Source organism: Zonotrichia albicollis, chromosome 1 (assembly GCF_047830755.1).
Source record: "Zonotrichia albicollis isolate bZonAlb1 chromosome 1, bZonAlb1.hap1, whole genome shotgun sequence".
NCBI classification, from domain to species: domain Eukaryota; kingdom Metazoa; phylum Chordata; class Aves; order Passeriformes; family Passerellidae; genus Zonotrichia; species Zonotrichia albicollis.
The window spans coordinates 85141665-85161645 of NC_133819.1; the positions used below are offsets into that span (position 1 = coordinate 85141665).

Here is a 19981-nt window from a genome sequence, read left to right on the forward strand (position 1 = left end):
CCTTAGAAACTCTAAAACTAAATCAGATCCTGAAATCATTCTGGAGAAAGATGTGTTGGGGAAGACAGGATAGGGGACTTGTTACACAACACCCAATAATACGTTTATCTGACAGCCAAAAGTTAATGAGAATTTTCTCAACACTCCTGCAATCAATCAGTGGTAAGTCTGCAGCTGGGGAAATCCCAATACAAAAGTAGTAATGCATAATGCTTTATGAAATTACTTTCCTTGTACTGCTTTTAACTAACTAAAATCTCACTAGACATGTATTTGCACTTTAATGAGCTTAGCTCCCTAGAGTGCTCAGAAAATGGAAACGGCCTCCTAAACAACTTGGGTAGTTTAAGAATTGTTTTTTCATCTTACGTCCTTTTTTTTCTCCCATTAAACATCAGAGTGCAAACAAAATAATAATAATAATCTCACTTAATTATAAAATTACCAGACTCCTGATGGTGATGCTGCAGGTAAAGAGGTTCTAATTTAAAGGCACCTATTAAATCTGATCTTTTTTTCACCCTGTATAAAAAAAAGAAAGAAATCAAATTGAGAAATTTAGGAATAAAGACTTAAGGGAGTAAATTTCCACAAGAAGTGAAGTCAAATTGAATGTGTTTAAACTGGCATATTTCCTGAGCACAGCCTGTGCCATTTTCAGTGCTTTTTCACAGCCATATCAGTACTGTACTTACAAGCGTTAAGTGTAAGGCTCAGCAGGAACGGGCAGCATGACTGCACGACTGCATATTTAAAAACAGACAAGAAACACACATAGAGGATCTTTTTATGGTGATAGACACTCACACCAGAATGTGAGACTAGCTGAAGCAATGTTAATGTTTGCAGTCAACAGAAGTTGTCTTGAAATTACTGCAGTACAAAGCTGCGTGGGAAGAGCTGTTGCTTCCTAAACATCACGCAGAGCCGCGCTGAGACTTTGGGGGCGCCGGCCACTGCCTCTCTGTGCTGCTGTGGAAGCAGCAGGAGCAGCCCCTGGAAGGGCCAAGCCCCAGCTCTGACTCTGACTCCCCTCTTGTACCACCCTGCCATCAGCTGGATCCACTACACAATCCCTGACAGACGTTCTGCAGCACAATGCTGCACTGAGAAGTGTAACTTACTATTGTCAGCTGAGGGGTGGTGAGACTGGACTGAGGTTCAAAAGACAGTGTGTCCTATTAGAGAGAATAAATTGTGTTTTGCCAGTGATTAATAACGAGATTTTTCTGGTTCGTGGTTCATGCTGAATAAGACTGACTCACCTCCACAAATGTTGGGGTTTATAGAGGCAGAAGAAGAAACCATAAATCAAAAAGGGAAAGACTGCTACATCATTATGTTATGCCTATAAATATATTACAAAGTAAGCAAAAATTATATCAACACAGGGATACTCTGAAAGACAAATATCCAAAATTTTTTTCTATGTTTTAATTGTTTATTGTAGAATTGTAAATTTCTAAGTAAAAATCTAATTTCCAATATTTTAGTGTGTATGTATAAATGCACAGGCCAGTACATACTCCCAGTCTCATTCACATCTAGACTGTGGTCATAAAACTTCTTTTTCAAACAAACAAAAAGCCTTCATCTCTCTAATGGTCAGGGAAGTATGAAGGACAACAGGTAAGTATTTGCCTTCAGGTAAGGGAAGTACATGGCTGAAAATAAGTAAACTTAGGCATATGAAAAATAGTGACAGATTTTCAGGTAAAATAAAGACAGTGAATAACCTAATTATTGCTAAAAATGTCCTGTGGACAAAAGGAAGAAAACAATGATTTAAAAAAGGTTTAATTAGGATAAATATTTTTAACAGATTTTATGTTGTTCTACTGCAGTTTATTTGAAGTATTTGATTACTTTGGTATATTTGTGTTTCAGTAGCTCATTCTCCATGTAGCTAATCCAAGTTATAAGCAACGTCTTAAGATGTTTTGTGAATGCTTTATTTCTTCTCCTGTAAGATGCTGTATAAAACAATGGGAAGGGTAACTATTCTGTAGCAACATCTAGCTTAGAACACACAAAAATGAAATTTCTGTAGGCAGGGAATGCAGAAAGGGTGCTGCTGCATTCTGCAAGCAGGTCCACACCCAGGCAAGTCCTAAGGAGATCCAGACCAGAGTGCTCAGTGCTCAAGGTCTCTGCCACAATGGGGAGACCCCACCTTGGAGCCAGACCCAGTGCACTGAGTGGAGCAGCCCCTGAGAAGTCTGATGCTGCCACTCAGATGGAACTGGTAAGGAAGGAGGTGTCAGTGCTGCTGGTAGCTTGCAATGGATACCCAGATAATTCTCCTGGAGAAAAGGCTGGTACCTGCACAAGGTGTGCACGGGTGGATGACCTGTTGTCAAATGGCTGCATTACAAGACACAGATAACAGGCTGTTGTGGTAGTGGAGGGACTCAAACAGAGGTAGATGTGTGGCTCCAGAACCATCCACCTCCAGGGGATAACACTGAGACACCTTGGACCCTGGCGATCAAAAAAAAAAGCAGGGCTCCAACCAACCTCCACCCTCCAACATTCAGAGCAAAATCAGGTACGATTCTTTAGAGGTTTTAGATGTCTGTGAGCAAGGCAAACAAGGTGAGCCTACATCAGGAGCCATGTGGTGGTTACTGTAAAAAGAAAAGTTGAGTGACTGTAGTGGGTGGCTCTCTGTTAAAGGGGCTCTGAGGCAGAGCCTCAAAGATGTTCCTTTTATCAACCAGCCTGAAAGATGTTCCTTGACCACCTCTCAAGAGGAAAACCATAGAGCTAGATGATCTCCAGAAGTCCCTTCCAACCCTAATGAATCTGTGATCCTGTGAATATGTATTTCACAAATTATGCTGGTAAACTACAATTTTTTTAAGGCTGGAGGTTATGCTAATAGACCAAGACCTAGCCTAAGTAGCACAGATTCACATATTAATATTCATAATACAAAACGCACAACAAAACTCCTGGTAAAAATAAGTAGTGAAAATCTGTGAGAAGTGACTTACTTGAATTGCATGCACATCTGCAGCTTTTAACTACCTCACTCTATTTTGTGCATTTATATGAGAGATAAAAAGGTGACCTGATATAACGAACCACCAGGAAAATTTCAGTTTGTGTTCAAGTAGATTGTTCAAGTTTGTTCAGCTACAGCTGGGGAGTGAAATACAATTTCATTTCAAGCACTCTTCAAGACCAGGCTGGGTGGGTTTTGGAGCAAACTTGGGCTAGTGGAAGGTGTCCCTGCCCATAACAGTGGGGTTGGAAGTAGATGACCTTTAAGTTCCCTTTCAACCCAAACTATTCTGTGTTCTATGGTCTACAGATAAGTGCTTCCTGTAAGCACCTTCTTCCAGTTACAGAAACACCCTTCCCAATCAAAAGTTAACAATTAAACCTTGAAAATAGTAATAAAAGTCAAAAATACCAAGACTTTGCAAGATTATTTTCACTCTGTCTGAATGAAGACACTTAGTCCTATTTTATAATATTCCAGAGCATCAATTAAAGAAGTCAGGCAAATCTGACTGTAGGTTCAAAAGAAAGTCTCTAAAGGACTCTGATATTTGAATGTAGAAAATATACCCTTCTTGGACTGGCTTTATTAAATTCCTTTTTATAGGAAATTGACTGCTCTTTTCAGTACATCAGGAAGTCTGAGAATATTTTACAAAAGGTTTATAATGAAATTGTCTCCAAATCTGAAACTACATCAGTGCCACATATTGCACTGATTAGTTACATAATTACATTACAGATCTAATGGGTAGATTATTTTAATCAGCTTGCAGAGAAAAGAAATGGAAGTGTTTATTAGGGAAAGTGCTGAGGAGTCTGAGTTATTTTGGAGTTTGGTCATCAATGGATGCACAGATTACTTTGGTTCTGAAATGGTGTTCAGTGTTTACTGAACTCCTCTTTCCATACTACCACAGTATCTTACTTAATACTTTTCATGGATCCTAAGAGAATGTATTCTTCACAGTTACTTTTTCTTGGCATCCTTCATCCTTTATTAGTACTTTTCACCTCCTCAGGGAGTGTTACAGTTGGTAAGGCAGGTGAATTTTGGACATGGGTCTTAGAATTAGCTTGCTGGACAATGGTCTTGGCTTCAAGTCAAAGAGCTTAAGTGTATATTTATTCTGTATTAAGTGAATAACCCGTATACACAAATGCCTAGCTGACTTGAAGCCTGAGTGGCTATAGTTGTGAAACTTTTACTTTGAGTAGGGAGACGTGGCAAGGTCTCTTCAGAGTCTTTTTACTGCAATCTTCCTACCTATGAAAACAAGCATGTTATGCAATGTCTTATCTAAAAATAAAAAATAAAAACCCAACAAGAAACAAAATGCAGAAAAAATATTTCCCTAAGTCTAAAGTCTAAGCTTTATTAGGAATAACGTAAAGTCACCTGAGATGGGAACACACAGTGTGATTGTACATAATTTGTTTTACTGGAAAGCCAGATAAAATGACTTTAACATAGTTCCACAGGGTTTTCAGGGAAAGCAGGATTAATGAGAAACTAAATTGTTAGGAACTAGACTGTGGTTCCTCATTGTTCTACAAACATTAAGGAAAATCATAGTGTATTGTCTAATTTGCAAGTGGCTGTGTTTCTAACAATGTCTTTGAGTGATGAGAAAAAGATGGGAGGAATTAGCAAAGGAGTTTGTTTCCTCATCTTCCCACTTCCCAACATCCAGAGACACAGCACGTTATGGGGTGCTGCCACTACTGATAAATTAGGGTCTAAATGGAAGCCATCTACCCTAAGGAAAAGAAAAAACCACAATGTGTGGGAAGATTCAAAATGCCTACAACAGCTGAAATATTAAAGTAAAACCCATAATATATTACCTGAAAAGGTAACGTATTACCTTTTCAGGTAATATATTTATTTACCAACTTTACCAACTTTGCCAGGGAAATTAAAAGAGACGAAGGTTAACCAAAAGCAACTGAGTGATCCCTGTATTACATTTATTCCTCTTTTAAATGGCTGACCTATTTCTGGATGATGTTTTGGAGTCTTCTTTTTTCCTCTTTTGTAAATGTTGTTATTTTACAACTGAAATTAATGTTTTCATTTATTTTGATAAATGGTCTGCAGTTGTTGAATAGCAGTTTTGCTAACAAGTATCATTAATTGTGATGCTGGTAATCATTTTGTTTGGGACAAAATTGGATCATCCATGGAACGTTTGTAACAAACCCATGCTATTATTACTGCCATAATACTTTGTTTTGTTTAAAAGTATGTCTATGGGTTTCTATTTCAGCATCATTTAATATCAAAATGTCTGGGCTGTCATCTGGGGAAATTGAAAGTCAGTACAAAATTGCATAAATAGGCCTTTTTGAAATCAGCCGCTTTTCATCAGCCAAATCTTCAACATTTTTAGAACGGCTTTTAAAAGAATCAAACCAAAAGAAATGTTATGGAAAAGAAAAGGAAGAAAGAAAGAAAAAAAACCCCTGTTTAGCATGCTGTTCATTGCATTGCTATGCTTAAAATAAGGTTTTTTATTTATGTTTTAAACAGTCCCAAAATGGAGCAAGTATAAATCTTCAGACTTTTGGGGACTCCTCTCTCTTTTTGGAACACAATGCAGAGTTCAGGTCTCTTTCAGAACTTTGTGGTTTTGAAATTTGGATTAAATGAAAGTCTGAATTCTGTAAATAATTTATACGATTTAAAGCTATGCAGTTTTCCTCATTTCAGTTGAAAAATATAAAGAAATGTCTACTCATAGAAAGGAAGACTAATAAAACCACATTTTTGTTTCTTGTAATGTTTCCCTTTCTGAAATACTTACCACATTGCAGAGCAGTCAAAATTCACTAGAAGCCATTTGTGAGGATTAAAGTTGAATGAATCTGCAAACTGAGAATGGATAAATAAAAACAGAATTACAAAAGAGAAATCATGTGATAATGATATGACTTTGTCAAATTGTCTGTATAAGTATAAATCAATTCCTGGATCAGGTCTTTATAATGTTCATATTGATGTCACCTTATTTAGTGACTGTTGGAGTTAAATCTTCATTTATTTTGGGAGTGGAATTCATGTTAGGTATGGAGTAAGGCTAATGGTATTATTAACATTTTGAGAATTTGTTTACAATTATACTTTTTTGCTACATATGTTATGGAAAAGTGTATATCTTATTGTGATCTTAAACAAATAAATAAATAAATAAATGCATTTGCATACTCAGAAACACTTATTGGGGTTCATATCACATTTTCCAATAAAAAATCCCTATGTTTTCTAGGATATGAAATTAATAGACACAAAATTCATATATAACAAGAAACTATACAAAGAAACTATACGTGTAATTCAGAATCTGCACATCATATTCCTTCAAAAATTACAACTGACTAGGAAATATTTCTTCTTTTTTTTCTTTTTTTTTTTTTTTTACAGGGTCTTTTCTTGCAATAGAATTATTGTTTCATCTAAATCAAAACCACCAAAAAAGTAAGCACTTGCAATAAATACACATTTATACACCATATGCCACGCCTGGTTTAATTGACATGTTTAGGTGGGGCATCAGAAAAAACCCAGGTGGGTAAAAATTTTAGAAAGGTTTCATCCATGTTTTATGCTTTAAGAAAGGCAGAAGGCACCAGCCTTAAAAAGCTGGGGATGGGGACCCAGCAGCACCAAGGTCTGACAATTCCATATTGCACTTTTCTGTTCTCATTTGCTTCTCATAACCTTCCCTGTCACTTGTAAACAATTAACTAATGCTCTAATAAGAGAAGATGATCTGCCTGTCTCTCTACTCATCTATCTATCCATCTATCTTGCTATCACCCTGTACTATGTAAAGTAAGAAACCTATTCATGGTTGTCAAATATTTACTCTGATGACAAACGCTGGCCCAGACAAGGGATGCTGTTTCATTTCCTTTAGGAACCAATAACAATAATTTAAAAAATATTCCCCGACAGGAAATTACAACAAGCTTCATTTGCTGATAAAAAGGAGACAAAAAGAAATGCTTTATTTGTGAGGGGGTTTTCCCGCCTCTTCTTCATTACTCACTGCCTATCAGTGCTGTGTTTAAACTTCTGGCTTTACCAAACAGTAATATTTTCTCCACTGGCGTGGAAGACAAGGACTTATCTGAGTGAGGGGAGCAGCAGGAAATTGAAGTACTCTTATCTAAGCAACTGAATGCCAAGTAGCTCAGCAAGGCAGCGGAAAAGGAGCAGCAGTGCTGTTAGGGGAATATTTCATTTATGTCTCTTGGTTATTAAACCCTGTCTGTTTGAGATACTGCTGCTGGCTCTATACTATATGAATTTAAGGATGTAAGAAGAAAACCTGACATAATGAGCTCATTAATTTGTCAAAATTATTTTTTTCTCATTTTTGTGTAATGTAGGATGTTACAAATATGTCTTTAGTGATATTTGGGGAAAATATCTCTTTTTTGTTTGTTGATTCAGTACTACTTGTTATTCTGAATGACAAACTTCTTACAGAGGGGTACTCACATAGCCCCAGTGTAAACCATTAAAAATTTACAAATTTAAGTAATGTAATTGAATGTACAGGGATTTGTAGTGCAAACCGAGGTGCAGCTTACTCAGAGATTCTGGAAGAGCCATTAATCTTGGCTGCATAAAAAACACACAAATTCTATAAAAGAGCAAGGTTTCAGCAGGCTGCTAGAGAAAAAACACTCATTCACCTCCACTCCATTTAAAAGATGCCTGAATTCAGGGCAGATGAAAGCACTTCCCGCATAGGCTGCATCAATATGCATCCAGATATTTTCTTTATTACCTAAAAAATAATTGAAGGAAATAAATTAAACAGCTGATTAAAAAGCCCAATTATTTTGCATGAAACCAAGTGCCTGAGAGGTTTCTCTTTGATGTTATTATTTTCCCAATTTCAAATTAAATTAAGAGATTAAATGTTTCCACCATCTGGGTTTTCATTAATACATAAATTATATATATAACGTATTATTTTTCCTTCCCACTTCTGCTGGAAAAAAGTTACAGAAGCATAGAATCACAGAATATCCCATATTGGAAAGGATCCATAAGGATCATCATCTCTAGGTTTATCTTACTAAAATTAAGCAACATAAATTATTTTGTGGTTTTAATTTAAGAACCATTATAAAATAAACTTTCAAAAAATGTATATAGAGATTTAGCTATCATTTATATGCTAATAAAACTACTTTAGCAGGAGATAGAATATTACCTGTGTTCCCCTTCTAACTCATGATTCACAAACACATTTCTAAACAGAATTTTGTACATATTGATAAATGTGCATGCACATGCTTTGAACTACGTGCAGCAAACTACTCATTTCAAGGATGGAGACAGGCAAAAGCAAGCACTGAAATGCTGAGAAAGTGCTACTTTTGATTAGTCACTGAATGGTTTCTGCAGAAATATTTTGGAATATGAGCAGCCCAGGTATACTCTAATTCAGAATTCCCACTCTACTGGAGAACACTGTTTTAATGCACTCAGTAACAATTATGGTCTATCAGGTGATGGCTGAAGCCCACATTACACTTGCCACCAAATAATTCTGATGGCTATTTCCACATACAGAGGTACATCCACTGAGATCTGCAGTCTGGCACCAAGTTCATGAATAAATTTGCATTCTTGTGAACTAAAATTTCTTTTTGCATGAATGTCTGGGAAAGCTAATAAAATATTATTCACAACATCCATAACTTAGGTTTATTTTAAAACATGTTGAATGTTTAAGTGATTATCTATTTTAAAATATACTTGATTTGAGACACTGCCTTCATATCACAGGACTGCTCCTCATGTATGCTAAGGATAAGATTAAGCAGAAAAGCTAGCATGAGATTTCTGACTTCACTGGCATGCCATCCTTTTGGCTCTGCTACACAAGCAGGGAATCACTGAAGTGAAACACATGATTATTGCTACACCTGAAAATATTGGTGTCACTATTTTAGTAGGTCTTTAGGAATAGCACAAACAGCAAAACAATCTGTAGCTGCTAAGCAAACTACTAGGAACCTGCTCAAAAAGAAGGACTGGGAGAAATTGAGTCACTGAGGCTTGTGCTGAAAGGCAGCAAACCTCACAGAGCAAATGACCCCTGAATAAATTAACAGAACATCAAATCAAGCTGTGTTTCTGTGAAGTTGCTTCCAGTGGTTTACAGCTATGGATTTCCTGTTCTCATTTGGAGAGATATGGTGTGCTTTGGTAGCAATTTCATCAGCCAGCAAACATGGGATTTGACCAAGCCCTGCTGCAGATCAAAGCTTGACACAACAAACCATAACACAGAAAGAAATACTTATGAAGAGTCCATGACTTTATCACTGTAGTAAACACACTGGCATTTTTCCTATTTTCTTGGAAGAGGAAGGAAACTGGGAAGGGGAGAGCAAGGATTAAGAATAGATGGGGATTTTTGGTGCATATTTCCCTACCTTTTATAGTTATTATAACCAGGCAGAAACAAAACACTTGGTGCAGAGCAGAATTAAGAGTTCAGCTTTTCCCTGATATTCAGCATTGTTCTAGATGTCCTTGCAGGGCAGAAGGGTCTGAAGAAGTATGTCACAAACTGAGGCCCTTATAGTAATTCTTAAGTATTCCAAAATATATCTCCCCCACGGAAAAGAAACCCTCAAGGCAATGTCCTCTAACCATTTAACAGCTTGAGAATGCACATTTGCTTCTTGACCTAATATTAGAAATAAAACTGTAACTGAAGGTCTCATCTGTAAATAGCTTTATTGTATTTGGACACTGACACAGCATAATGTCCTGGAAATGACTCAGCATGGCTTAAACTGGTATCTGAAATTTTAGAAAGAAGCAGCAAAGACTTACAAATAGGACCCAGTTCTAAGAGTTTGTCAAAGGAGCAGCAAGAGGTGGTTCCAAGTGTTGCACAGAACTGCAGAGCCAAAAAAAAAAATAAAAGCGTTACAGCATAGAAAATTACCAAAGGAGAAAAACAGTCTGCAAAGGCAGCAATAAACAAAAGTACAAGACATTATAGAACAAAAAAAAATTATGTTAGTCATTAGTGGCACTTAAGTAGTCCCTTAGTGGAACTTTTAAGTCTGTGGGTTGGTTTTTTCCAAGGCTCCCATAACAGTCCATTGAAGCAGATGCATAAAATAAAAATGTTTATGAAAAATTGAATAAGTACTGTAATATAGGCACAGTGTTGTGCTAATGCTATATTTTATGTATTTTCTGTAAGTTCCACATGTTTATTGCGTGGCTCAGTACTATCTTAACATATGCAAATCCCACCAAAATGATTTGCAGTTCATGGTACATAAACAAGTTCTGAACTTGAGCAATTTAAAGGTGCTGGAATTATTATTGACAGAATAGATGGACAAATGTTGCTGTCTTGATCAGAGCCACAGCTCTGCAACAGAGATTTGTAACCAGTTTATGCTCAAGAGATCTGCAACCTGGAACCTGTTCACTAGCAGCATATGTTTCCTACTTGGCTTGCAAGACTTTTTCACAGAGAAACTTCTTCTCCCAGATTCATCCAAAAACACTGGAACAGTCCTTCCTTCGTTCTGTTCATGCCTCATTTAATATATCCTTCTGTGTGACCAGTGGGTCAAAGGCAGAGGCAACATAAATGCTGAAGTTTCACAGTAGAAAGAGAATATAACTAGGTGAAAATGAGCTATTGTAATTTTTTGGAAATATGCAGGTAGAATTTTAATCAATAACCCCCAGCTACCAAGGGTATATAAACTGACATTATTTTTCATTGCTACACTTATGTTTTAAACACCCTCTCTTATTTCTGAAAGCACTAAAAGGCTGACTATGTTTTTTGTCATTTACTAGATTTTTTTACATAATAAAAGACAATCTACAGTTTAAATAGACAAATAAAATATGCTGTGTTATAGTCAGAGGATTGAAATACAAAAGAGATAGATAATTTATCCAAGGTCACACATAAATTACAGTACACCTAGGACATGATTATAAAAATGCCAAACCCAGAATTTTGCTTTTTTTATTTTAGTATTTCTAGTTACCTTTTCCGCCAAGTACATTGTCAACCAACATATTTTGTTCCTGCAGTTTTTCCCTATATATCTGGAACTAGACACATTTTTCTGTGTGTATGTGTCCCTCAGCAAATTCATTATGAGACCAATAAGAAAAGAAAGGAAACCCTAAATTATACTTGTCCATCCAGCGGACTTTTCAAGAACCAAACATTATGTCCCAGAAAAACTTGAAAAAAGTAATTATTAAAATAAAAAAGGGACAATTCAGTATTTTTTCTATACTAAGCTCCTAAGAACCAGAGTTTGGAACAAATACAGTTGAGAAGTAATTGTATGTACATAGTAAAATCATAAGCTAATATATTTTTGCTTCAAGATAATCTCATCTTTATCTATACTGGCCTCTATTCTGAGACACAGAAAACCAGAAAACTGAAGTGCCTTGAGGCACATTTAAGAGTTCTCTGGAAGACTAATCACCCACTTAGAGAGGCTGCTTTGAAAAGATTGCAGGGTATTTCTTTAAATAGCAGGAAAAAATTTGGTCTCAATTTTTCCTAAGAAGGCACATATGAATAGAGTGAAAATATATTTACCACAATGGAGGATACCATGATGAAAATGCCAGTTTTTAAATATGCATAAGGAATATGCATGTATTGGGAAATAAATAAAAATTGTGCAATATAGACTTAACTCAGCTTTTACACATATATTTTATGGAATATGGTATGAATTTTCTGACAAGATCAGAGTGAAATTGCTTTGGTTAGTCCAGCAATTAAAATAATGATGGAAATTTCATAACAAAAAGTTACACATTATTGTTATTAATTTTGTACTGCTGTTAAGGTACTCTCCCTAATCAGGATAAGAAGTATGTTTTTTTCAGTGAGAGATTATATGAGTTCAACATATGCTTAGTTGTTTAAATAATGGCTTATTCTGTAAAGTATACCTCAATTTCTAAAATAATTTTGTTTTCCTCTCTGCAGGTGTCTAAGCCTCAAAGCTACTTTCTTTAATTCTCATAAACCACTTGGAGTGACACCACCTGCCCTTGTCAGGACTCTCATTACCCTGCCTCAGTACTACAGAATGAATCTAACTCAATTTGTAGCCTGTGTAACACCAGAAAAATCACATTTGTGCAAAGGGCAGGGGACAGACTGCATCACAGAAATGGGACTGATGGCTCAGTATAGCCTGCAGGCCTTTTCCTTTTCAGGTTGTGCACTTCAAATTTGACTCAGCCCTTGGTTGTGAATACAAAGCAGCTAAAATGCTTAACTCAGTCATCTCATGTATTACTTTCCTGAAATGGAGAGCTATGTCAGGAAACATACATGCATCTTTATGATTCCTGAGAGCAATTCCTCTCAATCTTTTCAACTGGAATACCTCCTACAGCTACTGAAAAGATGTGGACACATTTTGCATGGTTCCACCAAAAAGCTTTTCATTTGCAAATAACTAAAATGAGGCAGAACTTTCAATGTTCACATATTGTTTTTATTTTCTCCTATTCAGTTCTTGCCAGCTTGCACTCATGAGAATGTCTGTGGCCTGAAGAAAACTGCAACAGTTCTCTAAACCACCATTCAGTATTTTACAGAACAGCAATCATCCACAAACTGTGGGTTAAGAAACATCACCCTAGACATCTGTACGTGTCTGAAGAATGTTTCTTCCAAATGGAAATCTGTGGTCAGGATCTAAGTGTTCTACTGAAAAGATGGCTCATCTGTCAGTCTGATTCTGATTTATTGTTTCCTGAGTGAGTCTGGATAGAAAAAGCCTGCTTCTTAATATCCTGTGGATCACATTCAGAAGAGTAATTTCATCTAAAATCAGAGAGATTTCATGCTGGGCAGCAGACAATTGTGTTGTAGGAGCTCTGTATTGGTTGAGGTCATTGAAGTATATTGTACCTTGGATATGCCAGCTGCAATCTGTCAGTGCTGACTTATGAAAGAGAGCACAAAGCTCACAGGCCACATACACACGTTTAGGTGAGCCAGGCTTGAATGCAGTGGGCACTCTATCTGAATTTAGGAGTGCTTAACTTAGTGGTCTTCACTTTTGGGCATCTCAGCCAGCATTCTGCCAACACAGAGGCCTGTGTCAAGCTGGAAGCACAGGCCCCAAGTGAGAGAGGCATTTACACACAGGTTTAACCACCAGTGTGTATTCACAGTAATAGAATGGACATGAATTCAGCACGTGTTTTAAAGCTCCCCCTTAACTCGGGGCCACGTGAAGGGCTGCACATCATCTGTGCTGGGAAATGGCTCCTCAGTAAATTGTGACTACTTTAGTGTCTCAACACCTGACATGGTTAAGTGCTTTTCTTGCACAGTCTCCTTGCTTTACTATATGAAAATATCTCTGTTTCAGTTTCTACAAAAGTATTTTGAAAGAGATGAATTAACACAAGTCTGAACTCAGAAATGAAAGAAAGAAAACAAAAGTAGAGATCAGGGTACCCTAGTGGCAACAGCTTTTACTGAACAAAATTATATACACATTGCTAGTGCTACAGGACATTGATGGTGGGTAGGAATGCAAAGATTCCTTTTAAAGACAATGCCTCTCCCCAAAAAAGGCTGACTGCCAAATCCTATGTAAGTGAAAAGCAAACCTTTTGTTAACAGATTGCTGTAATGACAGAACCTGTTTCACATCAAGCAAACCCGACCCTGATTCTCCATTCACCTTTACAGGGAAAGCACTGCTATCAAGTTCAGTATAATGATTCTTCATTTATTCATTAAGAATAAGAGGAGGAACATGCCTATAAGGCATTGCAATTTACTTGTGTTTTCTTTTTAATCCCTTACAAAACCTTTCCTTGCTTCTAAGGGAGACTGTAGCAGCTTGGATGCAAACAAGACATCTTCATTAGGAGCGATGTCGCTGCTGTCACAAGTCTCTTCAGGCAGAATTTCTTCCATCAAACTTGTTGCTCTGATGTTAAATCACTCCCCTTAGTGAAGGATCAGTGAATACAGGGCGACAAGGAATCAAGTGGCTGAGGTGTTTCCTTGGCAATGTGCATATCTTTTTTGCCAGAACAAAATACAACAGCACCAAATTACTCAAGAACAAAAGAAATGGAATGGCCTTTGAAGACTGCAAGCCAAAAAAGGGAGCACTAATACAGTGCATGGACTGCTGCTCAGCATGACAGAGAATTAACACACCTTTTGAGTTAAGAGGCCAGCCATACTGATAATGAGATCTAGTCTAAGCTAAACCTGACATATTTTATGTATACAAATAAGTGGAGGACTCGATACAGGCTGTATTAAGTCAGGCAGAGCCTCTGCTGTCTTTGAAAGCTGCACAGCTAAACAAACAGAGAAAGAAAAACAGCAGTTAAATCACCCTTTGTAAATGTGTCACTGAATACATGAATTAGATTTTTTTCCTCTTGTATGCATAGAAAAATTAATAAGGCTTGAATATTTATGAGGGGCAAGTTGCATTTTTTTTTGCTAATGCACAAAAGCTGAGGAAAAAAGACATTTATAGATACTTCATGAAGATGTGATATCCTGCTGTACTTGCAATTATTTAAAATTAACAGTGAGATATAGAAACAGGATACTGTGTAAGGTATTATGAGCTGGGATCATAACAAAGAGAAATAAAACATGCCTTGTGGTTTGCTCTTCACCTCAATAGGTGCATCCCACAGAAAAAAAGTTCTTTTTGGAATCCCTAGAAATGCTTCTTTTCCCAGTTATATTATAAACCAATTGACAGGATGTGCTTGGTCATCCTAAGGACTTGCTAGTTCTAGGCACCCTAGAAATTAGCAGTGCTCTGCACAAATGAAAACCACTTCTCATTCTAGTCATCCTCATATTACATAAAAGCATTCTCTAAAGGGTAATAACAAGAAGAGTAAAAAGATTATATTTTCATAAGAGCCTGGTGAAATTTAAGCTTCTTTGCCCCATTTGGCACTAATCCATGAGTATAAGCAAACTTAATCTTCTAATTCCTCTGAAAACGGTTCACAGAAATTTAAGTCACATTATCCCTTTTCAAAATGTTACAACATGAAAGAAAAGAAACAACAATTGTTGGACATGACTTTTTTGTGAAAAAAGTGACTTATTTTTGAATCTCTTAAAAAAATCCCATTTCTGAAGTTCTCAGTTTCTAAATTAGTTGTGTGAGGATTTTTTCTTCAGTGGAGGCCAGTAAAAACATATTCTCTGTAGCATGTTATACCCCTTAATAAATCTATATAGCCTGTGGTCCTTATCAAGTTTAGTAGAGCATAATGCTTGGAAATAAGCAAAGAATTTTTTTGGTGGTGTACAAAACCACAACAGAAGTTACTTACATCATAGGAAAAAAAAAAACAAATGGCACAATCTTGTTTTAACTTGAAGTAATAACATAGTATTCTGAACTGGCAGGAGGAGCAGATCTGATGAATAGTCAATTTTTCTTTTTGATCAGGTTCTTATCATGGTAGAACCAAGCTTTAGAGTTTTAGGTAATCTAACAATGCTCTATGTCAAAACTTGGGGGATTATGAGCTTAAGATACTGATACATAACTATATTTGCCTTCGCTGTCCTGCTGTAAAAGCAGGAATTTCTGGAGAAAAAAGAAGTGGACAGATAACAAGAAATGCTGACATCTAAAGTTTCCACAGCTGCATTCTCTTTAACTCACTTGCTAGAGATTAATTACTTACTCACAAGTACCTGACTGCATCTGATCTTGATGGTATTTGGGGTATATTATGGAGGTTCATTTTTTTGCTAAAATACTATCAAGAGGAAACTATTGTTTCATGAAGACACTTGGGCTTGAGATAACATCATTTAATTTACTGCCTTTAAACTTGTTTTATTTGTAAGTTGGAACCTGAAAAATAAAGGTAAACAGTTCAGAATTGAGGAATTAGGACTTTATAACACTGCAGGACTACATGCAACTATAAAATTGACCTCAAACATAATTTTGCTGAGAAGTACAATCAGCTGCTCAAATTATTTTCTCCTCCTGCACAAAAAGTTATGTGAAGAACACCCATGCAACCTCCCCTAATATTCTAGCCCAGCTGCCTACCAGTGCCTCTGTTAGGGACAAGGCCATTTATTCATGTCAAAAGCATCTTATCAGAAGCATTAAATCCACTGATTTGTTAAAACCCAGTACTCACAAAGAAAGGTATAAGACCAGCAGCTTTGTCTTCATCCAGAACTTTCTTCAGGGCTGAACCACAAACACTAAATGTGTCATCTGAAGGAACACTTTTAATCTTCACGGCACCAATTAATGCAGCTCTTTCCACAGAGGAATGAGCCTACAAGGAAACGGGCAAGTTTTAAGACCAATACCTTTTACTGGAATGCAAGAAGTTCATTTGAATTTACAAACTAAAGAAGTAAGTCCTTTCAAGTGAAGCCATACTTGAGATCCTAGAACTGTTGATCATATGTAATAGATACATACCTTTCCTATAGGTAGATGAACACACACACACACACATATATATATATACACATATACATAAATACACACATACACAAAATAAATTAATAGCAACCCTGCAATACCCTTGAGACCATTGCCGTGATCAGATTAGACAAGAGTTCCATTAACCTTAGTGAGAGCTTTAATTTATATGGTAGGATTGATGCGGAGCTTCAGGATTTGGCTCTAGATCAATCAAAAGATGTGCAGATAATCCTCTTGTCTGACAATGATTCAGGTGCTTGCTAGCATATTTTTATGTTGTATAGCTTTTTGGAACTCTAAAATTATACATGTCACAGTATGGTACAGACAGATATTTTCTTACACAACCATTTTTTTCTGATTACATACTAACTACATTGTGGTTCGATCATTCAGTCACTTTAGGCAAGTAAGGATCATTCCCAAAACGTGTTTACAACTCTTCATTATTTACAACACTTCAATTTAATTCCCCTGAAATAATATTGTTTTAGAAAATAAATCACATCTCTGTTAATAAAAATGAAGTTATCACCAACAAATTCTCATAAATTTGTGAACTACAATAGAATAACAAGAATAAAAACTCCATTGACAATGAGAGGTACATTAGCCACAAAATAATCTCCTTTAAAGCGTGGTTAAAACAAACAAACAGAAAAGCTATTTTACCTTCTATAATTTCATTAATCATCATTAATTTGAAAGAGGAAAATGCCTCACCTTTTTATATCATGACTATTCTCATTCACAATCTCCTTGTTGATTCTTGCCAGTGCCTAAGACTGCTTATTAATTCTATTTCAATTTAGCATATAATCACAAAAATAGCAATCCAGAATTTTGTTGAACTAGCCTAGATGAAGTTTTTGCCTTTCAGCTAAACATATCTCTGGAATGACATGTTTTAAAGACAGATGTACCATCAATTTGTATCTCAGTAGTGCCCCTTTTTAATGTGCTTGGTGACTAATTAGGCACCAGCATAGGAAAATTAGGAAGCCTAAATTTGAAATACAACTTTTTAAGGGGAAAACAAGGTGTGTGGCATAGCAATACCACACTTCAAGTGTACAATTAAAAATTTATTTTAGAACTTATTTATACTAGAATTGCAGATAAGCAAACTACAATAATACATTGAGGTTGTTAGCCAGTCAGAACCCCTAAATTGCTTCATCAAGACTCAAAAATTGTAGCAAGATTCTTTTCCAGATGCATTCTGGTATTGTTGGGCTCTATCAGTAAATGGTTTTCCCTTTTACAGAATGGCTTGAACTTTCTTTTGTGGATTATTGCCTATGAGTCACACAGGTCTGTTCTTAACGCAGAAGGAACGGTGAGCTCGGCAACAATCTGCTAGAAAAGGTCAGCAGTATCTTAAGGCAAATCCTTCTGTAAACATAAGATCCTCTGACCTTCAGTAGGCAGGAAGGCCTGTCAGTCCTCATTTCAGGTCAGCCTCTTATATGGGACAAAAAAGTCAAAACAAGTAAACGGTTTTGTGCATCACTGGGTCGGTTGGAGCTCTGGGACTGGTGGTCTGTGCAATACTGACCTTAGGGTCCCAAACAAACAAAAAGGAAGGATAAATATCCTTTGTGCCTCTTGAAAGCAGTTATCTTGTCTCATATTTCCTTGTCTTGAATCTTCTCATCACACAAGTGTAATCCCTCTTCCCACCAGCAAAGAGCAAGTGAGGTGTTAACAACTTCTACAGTGCTCTCTAACGTACACTTAGTAGTAAATCAAAGTAAGGCTGAAACCTGGCCATTTTACTCTGCACATCCGATATTACTTTAATATAAACAGTAAGTACTAAGAGAGGGTTTTTTTTCTGTCTCATTGACGTGTAGGTGAGAAAATGTCACACATATTAAGAGAAACAACACTTCATGGCCCTTCAGCAGGATCACAGTGTCAGAAACATAGCAGCAGCAGAACTCACATTAGCAGAATTTGCTTTCATTAACATTAAAAGCCTCTCATAGTCATGGCCTGCTGAGAATTTAGTGTAACTCAGTCTGCTAAATACCACTCACAGTCAGAAATCAAGGATTATGTTTTCTGTTTCCTTACAAGATTTCTTAGCTTGATTGGCAGATGGATATCTTAAAGGTTTTCTTTTTTAAAAGAAAAAAATGTTTTCGCTTCTGCAAGTACTGTGACTGATTTGATTTTTTTCATGCATTAGGTTTTTCTGCATACATGCACCTGTACCCATGCATGCATAAAGGGAGAGCATGGTTGCTTGCACATGTTTTTGTAGGAGATACACAGATAGACATAGAAGACTGGATGTAACAAAAGGTACCCTAGACTTACTAAACATGACTGAAATTAATATCTTATTTAATTATCCTTATTTACTTCAAACAAGCTCTTTATAAATATGTTTAACACTGACATCTGGATATTTATCTTTTATATTATGAAAACACATATGACATTCCAGTTCACTTACCACAGAATCATAGAATGGCCTGGGTTAGAAGGAACCTTACAGATCAACTTGTGCAAGCCCCACTGTCATGGGCAGGGACATTTTCTACTAGACCAGGTTGCACAAAATCCCATAAATCCTGGCCTTGAACACCTCCAGAGGTAGGACATCCACAACTTCTATGGACAACCTGTTCCAGTGCCTCACCACTCCCACAGTAAAGAATTTCTTTAATATAATACCCTACTCACAGTTTAAAATCATTTCCCCTTTTCTGTACATGCTCTTGTAACAAGTCCCCCCATGTCTTTCATACAGGCTTTAAGTCTTAATTATGTCACTCCAAAGCCTTCCCTTCTCCAGGCTGAGCAATCCTAATTCTCTCAGCCTTGTCCCATAGAAGAGGTGCTTCATTCCTCCGATCATCTCCGTGTCCATACTCTGCAATTGCTCCAACAGGTCCCTGTCCCTCCCTATGCTGTGGTCCCAGAGCTGGCTGCAGCCCTGCAGGTGGGGTCCCACCAGAGCAGAGCAGAGCAGAGCAGAGCAGAGCAGAGGGGCAGAATCCCCTCCCTCCCCTGCTGCCCACGCTGCTTTGGATGCAGCCCAGGACATGTTTGGCTTTCTGGGCTGCAAACACACTTTGCCAGCTCATGTCCAGCTCCTCACCCACCAGCACTCCCCAGTCCTTCTCACAGGGCTGCTCTCCATCTGTTCATCCCCCCCAGCCTGTGTTGGATCAGCCTGGGGGCTGATCCAGGTGCTGCACCTTGAACTTGGTCTTGTTAAACCTTATGAGATTCCCATGGAGCAATTTTCAAGTTTGTCCAGGTCCATTTGGATGGCATCCCATCCTCAGCTGTGGCAGCTGCATCACTCAGCTCGGTGTCATCTCCAAATTTGCTGAGGGTGCACTCAATCCCTTTGTCTATGTCGTTTATGAAGATGTTAAACAACACTGATCCCAATACAGACCCCCATGGAACACACTTAGGATGTAGAGTAAGATTC

General features: G+C 37.1%; 1 protein-coding gene across 2 annotated transcripts in view; it reads right to left on the reverse strand.

Moving 5' to 3' along the window:
• DDC (dopa decarboxylase) overlaps positions 1-19981 on the reverse strand; it is a 71634-nt gene that overhangs the window by 17938 nt on the left and 33715 nt on the right. For both annotated transcript variants that reach the window (XM_074546220.1, XM_005484242.4), the window contains exons 6-10: positions 16229-16372; positions 9875-9941; positions 7711-7805; positions 5814-5881; positions 446-522 (exon numbers count right to left, since the gene is read on the reverse strand). In XM_074546220.1, the coding sequence (XP_074402321.1) occupies positions 446-522; positions 5814-5881; positions 7711-7805; positions 9875-9941; positions 16229-16372 (451 nt within the window). The remainder of the gene's footprint in view (positions 1-445; positions 523-5813; positions 5882-7710; positions 7806-9874; positions 9942-16228; positions 16373-19981) is intronic.